This window comes from Suricata suricatta, chromosome 15 (assembly GCF_006229205.1).
Source record: "Suricata suricatta isolate VVHF042 chromosome 15, meerkat_22Aug2017_6uvM2_HiC, whole genome shotgun sequence".
Taxonomy (NCBI): domain Eukaryota; kingdom Metazoa; phylum Chordata; class Mammalia; order Carnivora; family Herpestidae; genus Suricata; species Suricata suricatta.
The window spans coordinates 73944159-73962961 of NC_043714.1; the positions used below are offsets into that span (position 1 = coordinate 73944159).

The window sequence follows — 18803 nt, forward strand, 5'->3', positions numbered from 1 at the left end:
TTATGTCGGATGACGCTTCTCAGTTTGGGGATTATGGTTGACCTGATACATATCCATCCTGTTACTGTTCAAGGGCAGGGTCTGAATTAGCCCCAACAGCAAGCAGAGCCTGGAATGGGGCTCAGCCGAGGGGCATAGGGACTGGGGAGAGGCTGCCAGGAGCAGCATCTACTGGCCATGTCCGCCAGCCAGGATCCAGGCTCCTCCTGTCCAGTCGCTGACCCCAGCAGGTGGTCGGAGCCAAGCCCTTACCCAACCTTTGGAAGGGACGGGAGCGGCCCCCACATGCATATTAACTCCCAGCACTGAGAAGCTGTCCTTAAAAGACATTCCGGAAAGTCAGCTCCTTCCCGAGACCAACATTGCAGGACTCTATCCCTGTCACTTTGCGCACAGGAGCAACTCGTGCCCGTGCATACAGGCAAGGTTAGGAAGCGACCTGGTACCCAGATCACTTTGCATCATGGGTAGGTGCACGATGCAACATGCTCACCGTTGCCAGCTCTGTACCCCTCCCCCTCCCCCGCTTGAGGAATGCATTAAATCTCAGTGCATCACAGGGCTTCACTTACAGGGAGAACACAGGGCCGGGCAGGAGGTCCCGTATGTGAACACCCATCAACCTGGGGAGGGGGACAGAAAACAGAGCCCTTGTCCCGTGCCTAACCACTACCCTTATTTGAGAGCCACTAAAATCTGTGCATGGGACACGGGTGCTCCCGGCTTAGAGATGAAGACTGTGCATCTCAGGAACATGGGTGACTTCTCAGATAGGGCACAGTTTGACATGGCAAAGCCCTGGGAGCCATCTCTGAAGTAAGGCGGGTTTTCAAGGCCTCCCACCGTCAGATGGCAACCAGCGTCTACACCCACTCAACCCCCACTCCACTTCTGCTTGAGCACCGACCCCCCAGGTGCCTGACTGACTGATATCAGGGGTGACTTGCCTTCTTATGCTAAAAATACGTGAACTGTACCTTGTGAAAAAAACTTGTTATAAGAGTTTCTTCTTTTATGATTATAGGAGCAAATGTTACATTTCCTGAGAAAACTTATTTTTCTTCCCCTCGGAAAACAGGCTATTGACCGCTGCTCACAAAGACCTAACTTTTGCCTTTGCTATGCTAAAAACTTTGCTTGTATTTGAATGCTAAGATCCCTTCCTTCCCCATATGATAAGCATCTAGTCACCTACTTCAATCTCTATTGGTAAAGATTATGCATGAGTCTTCTACCAATCTATGTTCTGCAAATTTTTACATACCAAAAAATTTGTCATCAGAAATCATTGTCTAAGGCGATTGCCACTTCTGTGCTGGCCCCATACATTTTTTCAACAAATAAAGCTGACTCTCGGGTCAGTGCAGAGATGCCTGCCTGGTGAGCAGAAAGAAGCTGAGGCTCTCTCACTCCCTTTCACCAATACCGTCCATCCTTCAGGGAGCCCTGGATCTGCTGCAGCTGGACTCCAGCAGCAAAGTCAGGTGCAGGGCCCAGGTCTGATCCTCATCTAGTCCAGCCAGGTCATATCCATTGTTGGCAAGTTTAGCCTCTGGCTCCCTGCCCCGAGCCCGTCTGCACTGCCCACCACCCACCTCCCCCCCTGCCGCTGAGGGAAGCCCAGAGCCCAGACCCTGTGCCTGGGAGAAGCCCCTGTGGTCTGCATCCCCCATCAATCTGGGCCAGCCCGGCCCCCCTCAGCCCTGCCGTGGAGGGAGTATAACGAGAAGCCAGGGTGGCACCCTACACCTCTGCGTTCATGTCCATGATTTCATACCTGATCAGGGGCTGCTGCAGAGCCACCAGTGCCGCGTGGATCGTCACCGAGATCACTGACAGGTGGAAGTAGTCAAACATGACGGGGACCTGGTGGTGCAGACCTCTCCAGGGGTGGAAATGCAGACTGAGCGTGCGGCTGCTAATCAGGGGTGCCCCCACCACGTCCCTCAGCCTGGAAGGCAAGCGAGTGAGCTCAAGTGAGTGACAGCAAGCCACCCAGGCAGGTGTGCGTGACGGCCGCACCCAGCCCAGCCGCCATGCACGCACCATGATCGTCCCCTACAATCACCCAGTCTGGGGGAAACCTTGTCTCCCAGGATTGGCAGATGGAAAACCTGAGGCTCCAAGAAGGAAAAGAGCTGGGGAGACACCACACAGCTACGTCTCAGCAGCCCCGGGGCTCATGCTCAGCTGCCACTGCCACCGAGCCGCCCCACCCCACCCCCTTCAGGCCAGTGATGGAAAGACACTCAGTCCCTTTCTTTTCAGGGCTCATGTGCATCCTGAAGCCGTCCTGGCCTCCACCAACCCTCCACCAACACCCAGCACAGCGCTGCCTCATAAGTCTGTTTTCTGCCAGAGTCCTACCTCTTACGGCCAGGAAATGTAACTAGTTCATCCTCTGTCCCAACATCTCGCATTGTACCAACAAACTACAGACATTGGCCAAATGTTGGCTTATTAAAAAGAAGAGGTGATTGGTGAAATGAATAAATGAGTCCCAAAGCACAGTAGTTAAAGCCAGCTGGCCAATTTCATCAGGGAGTTCCTCACCTTTGCTCTTGCACTTTGTCTCCGGGGTGTGTCTGATCCCTAAGAGATTAACTGCCTGGGAGGCAAGGTGCAACAGAGCCCCTGGTTATAAAAAAAAAGTGGGGGGGGGTTGATTCTTCTCTAAATAAAACTCCTCCAGTGCCAATCTCAAGTTCTGGAAGCCAGTCCCTCAGGCTCTCCAAGTCTCTCTGAAGCAGGGCACTTGGGAAGCGTAGATGGGGAAGCTTCTATGGACAGAGCACAGAGCTCGGAGAGTATTCGAAGGACAAACTTCTTCCTCCATAGCTGGGTAAGAGATGAGACATGGGGAGGCGAAGGGGAAGGGAGCAGACTGCCCCGACCCAGCTCCATGGGCTGGACTCCCCCTGAAGTCCTTATTGCTTAGCTTGTGTGCAAATGGCCAAGTCAATCACTGCAGCACAGCCTGACTCCGTTACTGGACCACAAACAACAGCCTCCTCTCTTGCAGGCAGAAACCTGATGGGGGTGGGGCAACAAGCAGCCCCTGAGTCTCAGAGAGCCACTGACATTTATATTAACTTGCATTCTGACAACAATTTACTGAGCCCTCACAGTGACCCGAACCCAGTGCTTTTCCCCCAATCCATCCCTATGACCATCATATGAGGTCTTCACTAGTAGTATTCTGTTTTCAGATACGGAAGCAAAGCTAGCATGGGTTAACTGACTTGTTCTAAGTCACAACACAAAACTGAAATGCTAGACCCATGTTCACCTGACCACATAGTCCCTTCTGCGGTGCTGACTTTATTTCTTTGAATCCATGTACACAGAGGCTTGTAGGAATCACAGAGATATTCTTAGGCTAGAACAAGAGGAGGTGAAGCACATGTCAGGGGAGCACAGGTGACAAAAATGTTAAGAAGAATTCAAACCACATTAATAGGAGTAAAGAACTCAGATTAAAGGAGGTGATAGCTGTTTTGTGCTCTATAATGGATAGAACCAATCAATGGAGATAAAACTCAGTTCATGGGGGTCTTAATTTAGAAAGGATGGAGATCAACCTGAGCACTGAGAGGAGAATGTCTGAGTTCCTATAAAGGAACGTAAAAAGATCAAACACAAAACACGGCGAAAGAATCCTGATATTTAACTGGAGATGAAGAGATGACTTTACTGAAGACTCTTGTTTATCTTGATCTTAAAGCGTCATCCAGACTGAGAATTTTTCTACGTGGCTGCGAAGATTAAAATTAAGGGCAACTGAGGGAAGGCATGCAAAAAGGACTTGCTCCTTGAATAAAGAAGAATTTCCTGATAGGCAGAACTGTCCAGGGACAACAGGGATCTGATGGGAAGGAGTGAGCTTCCCGTCCCTATGCAGACATGTTCTCGTGGGCCTTTGCAGAGTAGCAAGTGCAAGTGTGAGAGGGTAGACTGGAGCAGGGTGCTCTTGACTTTGACCCTTTGATGCCATGCTTCCCTATGTGGTTCCACTCAGGCCTACACAGTTCTAAAGAAGCCATCTGCCTGGGTCATGTTTCAAAAAGCCTAATGCCTATTCCCTGGATGTGCTACAGACGCTGCATCATCTTTAAACCCAATTTATGAAAATGAAAACATATGGCGTTTTAAATTCCTCCCCAGCCCCTGGCTTCCTGTTCCCCTCAGCTAATCTTGTACTCCATGAAAACCCGCTGCTCTGACCGTTATGAAGTGCTCCATGCTATGGAGCAGATGTGACACATGGAAGCCTGGCCCCCACGTGCATCTAGGAAGCCACAGAGAGGAGGAAGACATTGATTGGGCAGACCACACACTTGAGATATTGTCTCTCTTAATCTTCATAACAGACTTATGAGGCATGGATTCTATAATAATGTCCATGTTATAAACGAGGCCATTGAGATATAGGAACATTCAGGGATTTGACCAGCATCTCACAGCTGAGGAGCACCGAGCCTGGGATGCTGAATGTCCTACCCTTCAGTCACATCTCCATTAATGCCCATTTTGATGGCACGATGGTCTCATTTCCTGGGTCTATCATGACTTCTCATTCAGAGTGCCAGGCAGGCTGGATGAGGAATGAATTCTAGGCCTAGTATGGAATCAATTGCAGGGTTCTCGGATCGCTTGGAAACGTCTGCCGTGGAGAAATGGATGAATGTCTCTGAGGAAGTAGGCACAGGAAGACAAGGCGGTGGGGCTAATGAGATGGGTGAACAATGGAAACCACAGATGGGTGAGGGGGCATATGAGAACAGAGGCAGAGGCTTTGCTTATGAGTGTCTAGGTTAGGAAGAAAGCCAGCTTCTTACAAGGGCTCTAAGCTCAATATGGTGCCAAAAGAACAAATATTGGTGACAGTGTGAGGAAATTAAGATTTCCCAAGCGTCCAGCATCTCAGAAAGCAGTAAGCAGCAGTGAGGAGGGAACCAAGTGGCCCAAGAGGCTTGGGTTCCGACAAGAATGAGGAATCTGTGATACTGAGCCCAGACACCATGGCAGGACCACGGACAGATGCTCCCGACAGCTCCAACACTAGACCTGACCACCGGCACATCAGCAGATGCCCATTCTCAATGCGCAGACACATCAGGTCACTGACATCTCAGCGGATCCCATCTGACTCAACTCCTCACATTATAGAAACTCTATAACAACCAGACACATCTCAGGGACAGGACAGCCCTGGAGAAGGAGCAGAAAGTTCCAATAGGGCATCTGGACTTGGAAAGGGTTGGGAGGTCGTTCTGACAACATTAGACCATTGGCCACCTGGTTCTCTATTTTTCACAGGAGGATGTGACGCACCTGCTGAAAAGGTCGTAGAGACCAGAAGTGCAGATTAACTTGTGGAGAGTGGTCAGAATAATTCCCTGAGATTTTGCTAACAGAACAGAGGAACAGGAGTGTCTGCCCCATAACTGTAAACCTAATGAGAGGGATCTTCAAGTGCGCTTGTCCCTACCATTGGAGGAACATAGATCCTGGTGTCTGAATCATCCTGCAGACGTCTTTGGGAGAGAAGCTGAGGGTGGCTGGATTGGCCAAAGGAAGAGTGAGCAGGATTGCAGGGAGACGGGGTTCCCCACCCCTGAGGGATTAAAGTGCCTTTGTTCACTTCCCAAGGACCAGATATGGGTTCTTTGAAGGAGAATATGCCAAAAGGGCCTCCTGCAAGGAGTGAATGGCCGGGCCACAGGAGGCATCACGATATCAAGAAACTGCAGTGGGGGAGTGAGGGAACTTGCCTAATGAATGGGTATATCTCCAAGGAATGTATAGGGATCCCCCAAGAGCAAGGGACACAGTTATTCAGCCTCTACTGAGCCTTGCTTGCAGTGGAGCCTGTCCTATATGGCTCACTGCTTTGGAAGCTCCTAACTCCTGACTGAGCCTGACCTTGTGAGGCCCACACACCCCTGCAGGGAAGGAGGCAGGAACAAATAGGAGCCCTCACAGGGGCCTGCTCCTGCCCTGGGAGTTTCCTAACCTCGATAAGCCTGGAGCTTGGGGGTGGCAGAAGGGGACCGGGAAGGGGGCAGGGAAGGGGTCATAAACTGGATGAGAGGGTAGAATCTCGGTAGTATCCTTGAGTGGCCTTACTGATACCCGGGACTATGTATTTATGACCTGAGAGAGTCTGCAGCTGACAGCTTGCCCAGAGGAGGACACAGAGCAGGCTGGGAGGAAGCAGTTATAGGAAGGAGGAGCCTTGTCTCCTGCCTGTTTAATCAGCAGGTGACAAATAAGCAGGTTTTCCGTTTCCAGAGAGTTGAAGCACAGTAGCAGAGACTTGGTGCAAAGGTGTGGGATCCGGGCAGGGCTCCTCTGCTTCAGAAGCAGCCTGAGGCTTGCCGCCTCACAGGGTCATGAATCTGAAGACCTAATTAATACCTAATTAATACGGAGGTGTCAGGCATGAGAAGGTGCCAGATAGTAAAGGCAAGCAGTCAGGAGCTGTCTGTATCTGCCTAAAAGGCTCCCAGTCTGCTGTGATCACATACACGCTCCCAGTATCTGGGGGGGTTCTGAGGTTCAAGGCCATGAGTGAGATGCAGGGAAGGCTCAGAGAAAGGAAACCCCCAGGATTCAGAGCCATCAGGGACACTCACTGCTCTTCACTGTCTGTAAAGTGCAGATCCACCTTGAGCTGAAAATCGACTTCACTTAGTGCCTCTTCCACCTGCAAGAGAAACAAAGTTCAAGGGACTGAGGAGTCATACCTGGCCCTGATGAAAAATGCGGCTGGCCTAATTCCCAAAGTTTAGGAAAAGAATCTCACTGCAACGTTCATGTCATTTATTCATAAAGCAGAATTCCCATGCACAGTCCACCGAACTCTGGTTGGAGGGGTATCTGTGAGTATTATGTGGAAACAGAGGAAGGGATTCATGGGGCCAAATGTGGGGGAAAGCCAGCTTGCAAAAAAAAAAAAAAAAAAAAAAAAAAGAGAAAGAGAGAGAAAGAAAATGTCATGCAAGTTTTCTATAGCACAGGACTTTTGAGAACCTTACTTCCCAAACAGATTTGATCTGGAATCCTTTTAGGCAAGGTGTTCCGTGGCAGGTGCTCTGGGAAGGGGGAGCTGCAGATTTGCCCTGAAGAAGCCCCCTTTGGCTATTGAGGGGGAAATGCTGGAGGATGTGTGACATCGTCTCTGCCCTCGGGCACCCTCGCCTGGTGGGCACTGCTGTCCATGAGAAAGAGGGAGATCCTGACACTCAGGACGGTGAGGCCATCCCCCAAGATGGCTCAGCTTTCTATGAAAGCAGATCTTTCATTTTTTTTAAGTTTATTTCTTTGAGAGAGAGACAGAGAGGGAGGGAGAGACAGACCAAGAGAATCCTAAGCAGGCTCCACAATGACAGAGATGGGGCTCAAACTCACGGAACGGTAAGATCTTATGACCTCAGCCAAAAACCAGGAGTCAGATACTTAACTGGCTGAACTGCCCAGCCGCCCCCAGATTTTTCATTTTTGGCTTGAGGTCCATTACATTCAACCACTTACACTTTGAGACACGTCAGCATTTCCTGTCCTATCCCTGCGACTTTCATTCTTAACCTTCCAATTTTCCTTAATTAGCAAAGGAATCTGTGTTCTACCTGCTGGTTTCTCACTTCTGTCTAAAAGATGGTACCCCCTGTTCTTCTTTCCCCACTTTCAACACCATCCTCCCACCTCAGGAAGGAGGCCTGCTCAATACGTGATCCCACGGCTGCCCAGGCTCAGCGGGAAACCGGTGAGTGCTGCACACCAGGGCCAGGGTCGGAGCTCCTCCGCACACCCAGGCTGGATGGAGCCCTCCTCCCCTGTAACCCACAAAACCCCAGTACCTAATTTCTATCTTGGCCTTGGATGCTTCCTGTTACAATCATTTCAGGTTCATACCCGGGAAGCCCAGGACCCAAATTGTTTCTGTCTAGTCCTCGCCAAGCTGCAAGTTGCAACTTACAAATTGCCAACATTCAAAAATCAGGCAACTTCACATTTCGATTGCAAGTTTCCAGCTTCTGTTAAAAAAAAAAAATCCCTGGATCTGGCAACGCAGGCTTGGCATTTGGAAACTTCGTTTGGATCAGGCTCATGGCCGCTCGCTGACAATCCCCATCTGGCCCATGGCTGAATGGCAGCCCCCACCCCCTGCCCATTTTCTCGCCTTGAGTCCACAGCAATCAGTCATCATTAAGGCAGAGAGTAGTCTTAATTCATTTTGGATCCCCAGCTCCAGGAATAGTGTCTGCCACAAAAAGTATTAATGTGTCCTGAGGAATAAATAAAGCTCTTCTCCACCCCCTCTCCTGTTGGTTTTTGTTTCTTTGCAAAATGTCCCCATCCTTCAGGGATGGAAATCTCTTACCCAAAGGCATCTTTGGAAACACGTTTTTGGTTAAGCAGAACTCGGGCACAGACATATGGATGGAATTTATCTTTAGGTCCCCAGGGTTTTAAAATTTGTTGGGGGAAGAAGAAGCATTTAAAAGTTAACATTTCGCCGGATTCAAGTGCTATGAATAACTTCCTCTGCTAGCTTTGTTTTGCATAATCACAAACCTCGCTTCGTACACACAGCCCCAGCCACCGAGTCTCCTGCCGCCTGCTCCTCAGAAGCTGGACTGGCAAAGTGAGCCCGCCCCAGAGGAGGCGTGCTGGCTAGCACCACTCACTGTAAGCCCCAGTTTCAAACTTGCTGCAATTCCTTTGGAACTAGGAGAGGAATCGCGGGCCAGGATAAAGCCTGGCTTTGGCTTTACTGACGTCTCTATAAATCTTTTAATTCCAGGATGCTCCAGAATGAAGTCACTGGCTTCTCTAACCATTCAATTCATCATTGGCAGTTGGCTGCCTTCCCCTTCCTCAAAACACACACACTCGTACATGGGCCCGTGTGGAAAGATACACATACATGGACACATCTGTACGTGCACACACACTTGTATGCATGCCCTGCTACCACTCCGTCCTAATGACAATGACCTCCCTTGAAGAGTCATTGTTTAGGGGCAGCTGGGTGGGTGAGGCTTCGGCTCAGATCATGATCACATGGCTCATGAGTTGGAGCCCCCTATCAGGCTCTCTGCTGACAGCTTGGAGCCTGGAGCGTGCTTTGGATTCTGTCTCTCAATCTCTCTCTCTCTCTCTCTCTCTGCCCTTCCCCCTCCCCAAACAAACAAGCAGCTTGGGGTAGCACTGAACATAAAACCAGCAGCCCTGTATCTGCAGAAGGATTCCCTTGTAGCAGCTGACCACCCATACTGTCTTATCCGATGTGGATGAAGCTGAGAATCCAGAAATATTGCCCCTCATTCACAGATGAGGACATCGAGGCTCAGTGCAGGAGCAAGTTCCCAATTCAACCTTCCCAAGGTCAGCTGGTGAGCGAGTCCCACAGCTCCATGATACCAGCCCAGAGCCCGATGTGGAACTCAATCCCATGAACCATGACCATGACCATGACCTGAGCAGAAACCAAGCATCAGATGCTTAACCAACTGAGCCACCCAGCCAACTGAACGAGTCCCAGAGCCCAGATTTGATCAAGGGTCCATATGCTTCTTTGGCCTTTTGTGCATGTTGTCGGGTACACATTTTCTCCCTTATTGCTTTTGACTCCCCTCATGATGGTGACTCTTCTCTCCTGAGTTGCATCACAGCCGGTGGGGAAGAAGGCAGCTTTGGACGTCAAACTACATGGGTGCAATGCTTGGCTCTACCCTGGGCCAACCAACCTCTCTAAACTGGTTTTCTCATCTGTAAATGAGGTTAAATATTACTTACTCTTAGATAGCACTGCTATTGTGTGACTAAGAAAATACACCCAAGGGGCTAAATATAGCATATGAAACAAGACCATTCTTTTTAAGTTTGTTTGTTTTTTTGAGGGGGGGGAGAGAGAGAGAGAGAGAGAGAGAGTGAGCAGGGGAGGGGCAGAGTGAGAGGAAGACGGAGAATCCCAGGCTCCATGATACCAGCCCAGAGCCCGATGTGGAACTCAATCCCACGAACCATGACCATGACCATGACCTGAGCAGAAACCAAGCATCAGATGTTTAACCAACTGAGCCACCCAGATACCTTCAAAGACCATTCTTAGCAAATATTAGTTATTGTTGTTATTTCCAAATTCCTATAGCGCTGGTTCCTATGGGACCCTTCCCACACCAACTCCACACCATGGGTCTGCATACTGTGACCAAGGGTCACAAACACAGACTTCGTGGCCAAACTGCCTGGGTTCAAATCTCAGCTCTACCCCTTCCCAGTGGTATGACTTTGGACGAATTATTTCTCTACATCGCTGCATCCTCAACTGTAAAGCAGGCATTGTAAAAACACATCACAATACCGTAGTGATGATCTGCTGAGAACTTCCAAGCAAAACACTCAGCGTGCGGCCCACCACCCAACACACACCTAAGACATATAAGGCGGTGTTAGTGTGGAGATCATGTGGCTGTTACTATAACTCAGCCGGAATTCCTATCACTCCCCAAAAGAAACATGTCTTCTCCAGGCTACCCGGGACCTTCAATGGACCCCAAGCCCATTTCATGGCCAAACCTCACAGTCAACACCACTGAACTTTCTTGACTACAGGATGTGCCACACCCTCCATTCTTGAGCCCAGGTCTGTACGGGCACTCGGCTAAAACACAGCCCCCTCTTTCTACCCATCCCCACTGTGCTGCCTCTGCTGCCATGCTCCCCAATACCTGCATGGACCATAGCACTGCCTCCATGTCCCGGGTCTTAGAGCACTGCCTTCATGTCCTGGGGCTCAGAGCACTGCCTCAATGTCCCGGGTCTTAGAGCACTGCCTCCACGTCCCGGGGCTCAGAGCACGGCCTCCACGTCCTGGGGCTCAAAGCACGGCCTCCACGTCCTGGGGCTCAGAGCACTGCCTCCACGTCCCGGGGCATCCCTAAAGCCCCACCTTCCATATTTTTTCCAAATCCCAACTCTCCTCCTCCTGATTCCTGAGGGTACCCTGCTGCTTTCAGAATAGGAAAACACAGTGTTTGGCAGGGCCTGCATGGTGCTAACTGTTGTGTCTTCAACCCTCCTGTCCAGCCTCGCACCTGCACCACCTCCTTCCCTTCTGGAAACGATGCTTTCTTCCTCAGATGTACTGTCTCCTTCACTGTTTTTTCCCTGCCCTCTCTACTCTTGGTCTCAAAAGCTGTTCACAGCCTCCTGCAGAAATTCCACCCAGTCTGTAAAAATTCAAAACTCTCCATCAACTCCCTGCCCCCTTAAAGAGAAGCCTCTGCCTGACTCACTGGGTCTGGGACGGGCCCAAGAATCTGCATTCTGAACAAGCACTGCCAGGGGACCGAGATGTGAGTACAGCAAGGCATCACACTTTGAGCAATGCTTTTCTTTTGTAAGCCTATAAAAACGCAGCCTTGTTGACAAAGACTGTTTGATGTAATCTGCCCTCCGCCTTCTCAGAGCACCAAGCATCTTGTCAATGATGACTGTCCTCTTCGCCAGGGCTGCTGGGAAGCTTGGTCCTGAATGTGCAAGCGGCCACTAGCAATGCCTGGTGCCATGTTTGTGCATTTCAGTCTATTACATTTATCTCAGGCGCCCAGGCTTCCCTGCCCCCTTTTTGTGATTTTCCTTGACTCGGGCTCACTCTGTTGTTGCTTTTCCCTTTACTATTCTATGCATTTTGTCAGCCTTCCCAAATCCTCTGAGCGCTTACAGAGTGTATATAAAAATAATAGCCACTTGGACGCTCACTCTTTGCAACCATCACACAAATATCCCACTTACGCCTTAAGCTGTGATTGCTTCTGTCCGTGGCCACGTCTTGCACTGACCTGTGCCCTCCCAGCGTGGAAGGCATTTCCATGTCTGCATTTGGCATGGCGTGTGCAACAGTATGCCTGACGGATGGCCCCTACCTAAGTGTCTGTGGCTCACAATGATGGCTGTGTGTGGGCGGGGACAGGAACTCTGGACACCTGGCGAGAAGCAGTGTCTTGTCAAAACATAACTCGCTGGAAAAGAGCAAATGGATCCGTTCTTGATATGCAACACGTATGGACATATCCAATTAACTTTGTCACTGACCTGGATATAATGATTGACCATAGCCTTCATTGCTGCTGTGTGGATTACCCCAACACTATAACAAATCATTAGCTTGTAGCGATGAACGCTTTGGTATAAAAAGGCAGCAATGTGTATTATAGCCACACAGAATCCCTGTTCGGTCTCAGAAGAGAGGCTTACTACCACCTGACCTGAGCTGAGCTAAACTTGCATGTTGAGAAAGGCTCCACATGCTGGGGTGGGGGCGAGTGGTGGAGTTCACATGGAAAATGACTGAGACACTTGAACATTGTCCAAACCCCGCCCCCCAACGACCTGATGCTCAGCAGGGCTTTGAGGTCAACATGGCAAAGGATGACGGCCCCCAAGAGGTAGAGTGAGGTCCTCCAACCAGAATCCGGGTGGGCCATGTGTGAACCCGAGGCCTGATGTGGGCTTCCTTTAAACTCAAAACAACCTCAAGGGGGCACCTGGGTGGCTCAGTTGGTTAAGCCTCTGGCTTTGGCTCAGGTCATGATCTCAGGTTCGTGGGTTCAAGCCCTGTATCAAGCTCTGTGCTGACAACTAGCTCAGAACCTGGAGCCTGCTTCAGATTCTGTGTCTCCCTCTCTCTCTGATCCTCCCCTGCTCACGCTGTCTCTGTCTCTCAAAAATAAAAAATGAAACAAACAAACAAACATTAAAACAACCTCAGAGATCTCTCCCTAAACTGGGTTCAGGAAGGAAGTCACTCTGATATAGTCAAAGTGAAGAATCCATGCCGTTCAGGAAAGAGATGGCTCAGAAGGGTGCGGGGACGGTGGCCAGTGTGTCAGGGCTGGTGACCGGGACGTCCTTGCTGCCGCGGACCAGGAGAGGTGGGCTCAGCGAGTGGTTATCACAGCTGGAGGGACAGCTCTGCAGAGCAAGCCCCTGACCTGAGCTGAGGCCTTGGGTAAATGATTCACAACCGGCTCTCAGAAGGAAAATGGGCAATACTGCTGGTTTCACTGGTGTAAATGTTTCCACCACAACGGATTTCCAGCTATGAATGTGACGTCACTGAACGGGGAGCAGAAAGGCAGGTGCACCTCTGGCTCACAGGCTGGCCCAGGCACCCCACCGGACCAGCAGCCCTCTCCGGCCCCGAACACGCCCGGGGAAAGTACTCCCTGGACCCCCTCTCCTCCCTTCCACCCTTCACTGCCAGGCCTCTCACGAGCCGACCCCAAACAGAACCCAAGAGGTAAGGATGTGACTGAGCAGCATGTGCAGGAGCTCCGGGGCCCAGAGCAGGTGGGGGAGGGTGGAGGGCAGACCCACCCGCAGGGGAAAGACAGGTGGCCCAGCTCCCGGAGGAGCCTGGTTTTGGTCATTTTGATGTCAATGACAGATGAGGTGTTCATAGTCACTGTGGTGGCATAAGGGGGAAGGTGATCAGGGACCCTGAAGGCGACAGACAACCCTGGGGATATCCGTTTCTGTTCGGAAAGAAGGGGTTACAAAGGCTCTAACAGGAGGAATTCCAAGTTCAGTGTGTTCATGCACCAACTACGCCGTCTGCTCCCATCTGCCAGCGGCTCCTGCAGAGGCCCACAGAGAAGCTGGGGTTGCAAAGACAGGAGAGCCCAGCCCTGGAGAAGCACACAGACTGGGGGGTGGGGAGGAACCAAAGCTCAGGCAAGCATCGTGCCCTTTTGGCAAAATCAATGGCTCCTGTCACCCAAGCATAACCTCCGCCTTCCCTCGCATCGCCCACAACGCGGGGTCTGGCCCTACCTCCTCTCTCCCTTCACCACCTGCCCCTTCCCTCCACTCCCTGCACAAGGTGCCTCAGCCTTATCGCCTTTGCTGGGACACATCCCACCTCAGGGCCTTTGGCCTTGCTGTGCCCTCCTCCAGAGAGCCTGTTTTCCCGAGCTCCTGGGCACCCAGGTCTCAGTTCAGTGTAGGCTTCTCTGGGAGGCCTCTCCGGACCGCCCCTGGTCCTCAGGGAATAATCTGCAGCCTGTGTGAATGCTCTGCAGGAACCGAGCGCCGGGCAACCGTGAGGCAGCAAAAGTCTGGGCGCACCATGCAACCCCCTCCACTTCGGGTCCAGTGATGGCTTCGCAGGACCCCAGCGGGGTGCAGGACCTCCTCCCTGTACTGCCCTCCCGAGGCGTCTCGCGGGTGAGTGAGCTGAGCGTGCAGCGCGGGAAGCTCAGTGACAGGAAGTCCGTGACTTATTTATTGGGCTGCACTGAAATGTATTGATCTACCAGTAAAATATAAGTCCTGAGACACCAAGGGTATTTTCTTGTTCACGATTTTTTCATTAGCCCCTAGTAGGTGCTAGTGGACGGTACTCAGTAAATCTCAGGTGGATGGATGGATGGATGGATGGAGGAATGAAGGTGAGCCACAGTTTTTCACCTGCTGACACACGGTGGAACCCGTTCACTGCCTAGCCCATAAAGGACATGGACGGAAAGCCATGGGGCGCCACAGGAGGAAGACAGCCCTGGGCCAGCAGGAGGCATTCCGCACACAGCTTGTGGACCTGCCTCTAATGGGACTTCCCTAAAATGGGAACATACTTTGATATAGTTAAAGGAATTCCAGCAGGAAGTGAGCCGCTGGGATGCGGCAGAGGGAATTGGAGACAGGACTGGAGAGGAGTGGGCAGCGCCTCAGACTCCAGATACTCCCTTGCAATGTGCTAATCTGAGGAACAGAGAATTTTTTTAAATGTTTATTTATTTTTGAGAGACAGAGAGCATGAGTGGGCGAGGGACAGAGAGAGAGGGAGACACAGAATCAGAAGCAGGCTCCAGGCTCTGAGCTAGCTGTCAGCACAGAGCCCGACGCAGGGCTCAAACCCACGAACCATGAGATCATGACCTGAGCTGAAGTTGGACACTGAACCAACTGAGCCACCCAGGTGCCCTGGAATAGAGATTTTTCAGTCAAGTTTCCAACAAATGGAATGAGACCCCCAAGGTCTGTGGCTTCACCTCATGCTGTGCCCCCTGCATGGAGTGCCCTTTCTGTTTCTCTCTGTCTAACGGACTCTTGGTTGGTGTGTCTCACAGCCGATTCCTTGGTGGCTCCTCCCCTCAGAGCCCATCCCCCCACCCTCGCTGTCCCCCTGCCCCGTTTTTCTGCACCACAGCCAACATGGTGCACATCACAAGCTGGTTTCTGTACCTGTTTTCCTACTCAGTCCCCAAGCCCTCGAGGACAGAGTTCCTGCCACTTTCCCCGGCTGTGTCCCTCATCCAGGCACCCTGCCCAGAGCCCTGCCCGAAGCAGACACTCCGTTGGTGTCCGCTGACCGACTCTGTGACAGTACACCTGCCAGAACAGATGAACAAACAGGCGAGGGAAGAAGGAATCAAAGCCTTGGTAGGTCAGTTCATGGAGACCATGTGGGACACGGACAGAGGAAGTACATGAGTGAAAGGCTGAGCACAGAAAAGAATCAACATATGCGTGAGTTGTCTAAAGCCCGAATCCCCATCAGACGTTAGAGCAAATCCCTGGCTTCCCCTCCACTTACCACTACCCGGCAATGGCGACAAAAGGCAGGAGGAGGGGACGGCGCCTTGTGGTTGGCGGCAGATCCCACGACTTACCCTTTCTCCGTCTAAGAGCAGATGGGCTCGGAAGATCACGGCGTCGTTGATGGGCACCTCTTCATTCCTGTACAGGATCTGGAAGACCCGGCTGTGCGCGGCGTTCTCGTGGGCGCAGGCGGAATGCAGGCTGCTGCCGTCTGCAAAACAAACCAGTAAGAGCCCGTGAACTCCAGCGCCAGCCCTGCACCTGCTGGGGCCTTGGGAGTCAGTCCACCTCGAGGAAAGTAATGGCCCCGAAACACATACGAAGTCCAAGGGCTAGAGTCGCAGAAGGAATGCCAGTCCATCGTAGAAAGACTGCTGTCGAGTGAACTGGGCTGGAACCTCAGAAGAACCTTACGAATCCCTAACACGCCACACGATCTTGTGCGGTGCTCCGTGGCGGGAAATGAGAGGCTGTTAAATTCGTCACCCGCTCACATGTCCCCTCCTCTATGAAGCCTTTCATAATCCTTCTCTCCTGAAGCCAGGGAGGAAGAGAAGAACAGAGAAGACAAGGACAGAAACTCCTCTTCCTCCCTCAAGGACTTCCCAGTGCTGGTAGAATCTCACTCCTGAAAATGTTGCTCATCATACCTCATGTATGATATGGAGAACACTCTGTCTTGAGTTTTAGGAATGTGTGCTAATCTTAATTGTATTAGGCATCAAGGTTTCAAAGGAACTTGCTCAACTCTGTGTCTTCCAAAGCATTCCAAAGAAACCCCCATTCCTGAGCACTGTGTGCGAGTTAAGCCTAATTTCAGGAGGGCACACGTATCTGACGATGACAAAAGATTTCACTGCACCCACTGACCTCAGTTATGGAAAGCAAATGGGTGAGTCTTTCAGAACCACTTAACACATAAACTGCACACCAGGGACAATATAAAAATATCCTCAAATAAATAATGCTAATATTTACATAATATAAGGCAATGACTTCCTGTTCATAATAATGACCAGCCACGTGGCTCTTTACAGCTTCCAACATGCTTTCACATTTACTACTTTTCCCCAGTCCTTGTCGGAAATTGCTGGGGAAGATTTTACTACGGATGAAGAGCCCATGGCTCAAAGGGCGAGAGGTGGGCATCTTGGCATTCGCCACGTGATGAGGTATTGCATGGATTTGCTCTCACGCCCATCTGTTTAGCAACCAAGGAGAGAAGTTGCGGGTGAATGAATAAAATGCACCTGTCTTCTGGCAAAAGGCAGGTCCTCTATAAATCACTATAGAAAAAAACAGTGTGTTTGCAAAGAGAGCTCAGAAAATAACAAGAAAAGTCAGTGCAACCAGCAAAGAAAAACAGCTCAAGAGCCTTGTGCATTGTCCTCAGATGGCTTGAAGAGTCCCCTGTAAACAGGAACAAAGGGTCACTCTTCCCCCTTCCCCCCCCCAGTGCACAGGGACACGCAAACCGAGACTTGTCTTGTAGCTTCTGAGGAAGAACCAAAACCACGTAAAATCCCAGGTCATTACCACAGCTGCTCTGATGTGCTAGCTCTAATTTGCACTTTGTCATGAAGGAAATAAAATTACTGGGCTAATGCAGCCCTATTTAGACCCGTTGGATTCAAATTGATGTGGCCTTTAAATAGAAGTGATCCTTGTGTGCAAATGCCTTTCTGTTTTTATTTGCTCCACCAGCCCTTTCTCTATCAATGTCAAGGCCTAGTTGATCTATCAGCCAGCCCGACAACGTGGCAGAGGATGGATGGGGTAAAGACTCTGAAGGTCAGAGCAGCACTGAGCCATCTAGTACCAGGAGGGACAGCCAGCAAAACAGTTCAATCATCCAGCCTTCTTGGGCCGGTGACATCACCCCTTGTAACGGCAGCTTTCCATGTGAAAAATGGGCATATCCACCCTGGCCTGGGATCCATATAGACATAAAGAGCATAAAATAAATCAAGATCCTAAGACCAGGCACATACTGGGTATGCAAAATGCCATAAGGTGAATCTTTAATTGTGCTCAGAAAAAGGTCTGGGCGCTTTCTGTTGAATATAATTCCACTGGCCACATTTCTATGAGAGTTTAAACTCCTCTGACTTTGAGCAGATTGTCAGTCTAGACCACAGGGCTCAATGGTATCTGGAGATCACCAAATCCCAAACGGCCCCATTCAGCCCAGGATGAGGCATTTCTTAAGCCTGACGGACGTCCTGTGTCATCTCAATAAGATTAAGTAGGGTATAAGCAGGTGTCTCCTTGCAAGGGAAGGCTCACTGATCACGGACACCGTTTAGGATTGTGGACATCACTGAGACAGTGCTAGCTTTCTCCCCTCAACAAGGACAACCCACACTCGGACATCTTGCCCAGTGTCTTGGCTCCCTCCCCCTGCACTCTGAAGGCAATGCTACTTTCTTCTCCTCCGCAAGGCCTCTTCCTGGAATTTCTAGGACTGGCTCTGCAGCTCATTTTATGCAGTGCCCCAGGCACTGGGCACCCAGACATGAGAGCACACAGGCTCTCTCTGGCCTCAGAGACCCGGGGTCCACTGCAGGGTGCTGCCCTTTCCTAGCTGGGGAGTAAAGAGTCGCATCTCTCATTAGAAAGTTTTTCCTGGAGCAGATTCTATTCGAGTGACCCATAAGAAGTCAGAGACAAGAGGCTTTCCAGGTGTCTGTCTGCTGCTGTGCATGGCAGGCTTGGGACCACGCATAAGGATCTGAAAGGACAGTTGGAACTTTAAGAGAAAACAAGGCAGACACCTGGGAGACTCAGTAGATTGAGAGTCCGACTCTTGATCTCAGCTCGGCTCTTGATCTCAAGGTTGTGAGTTCAAGCCCCATGTTGGGCTCTCTGCACTGGGCATAGAGACTACTTAAAAAAAAAAAAGGAAGAAAGAAGGCAGTGGAAATAAGGCAAGAAAAGAAGGTAAGAGGAGGAAGAAAAAGGAACATAAAGGAGAAGAGAGGAGTAGGGAAAAGAGAATAGGGCAGAGGCACTCCTCAACGGTTCCCACCGCTCAAGAAGCGAGTATCTATTCATGTCTTCTGCCCATTTCTTCACTGGATTATTTGTTTTGTGGGTGTGGAGTTTGGTGAGTTCCTTGAAGATTTTAGATACTAGCCCTTTATCTGATATGTCATTTGCAACTATCTTTTCCCATTCTGTCGGTTGCCTAT

The 18803-nt window shown here is 50.7% G+C and overlaps 1 protein-coding gene across 3 annotated transcripts in view; it reads right to left on the bottom strand.

Moving 5' to 3' along the window:
* Positions 1–18803, bottom strand: part of FAM135B (family with sequence similarity 135 member B) — a 183778-nt gene that overhangs the window by 85983 nt on the left and 78992 nt on the right. For all 3 annotated transcript variants that reach the window (XM_029923764.1, XM_029923763.1, XM_029923765.1), the window contains exons 3-5: positions 15684–15823; positions 6639–6709; positions 1778–1951 (exon numbers count right to left, since the gene is read on the bottom strand). In XM_029923764.1, coding sequence (XP_029779624.1) covers positions 1778–1951; positions 6639–6709; positions 15684–15823 — 385 coding nt within the window. The remainder of the gene's footprint in view (positions 1–1777; positions 1952–6638; positions 6710–15683; positions 15824–18803) is intronic.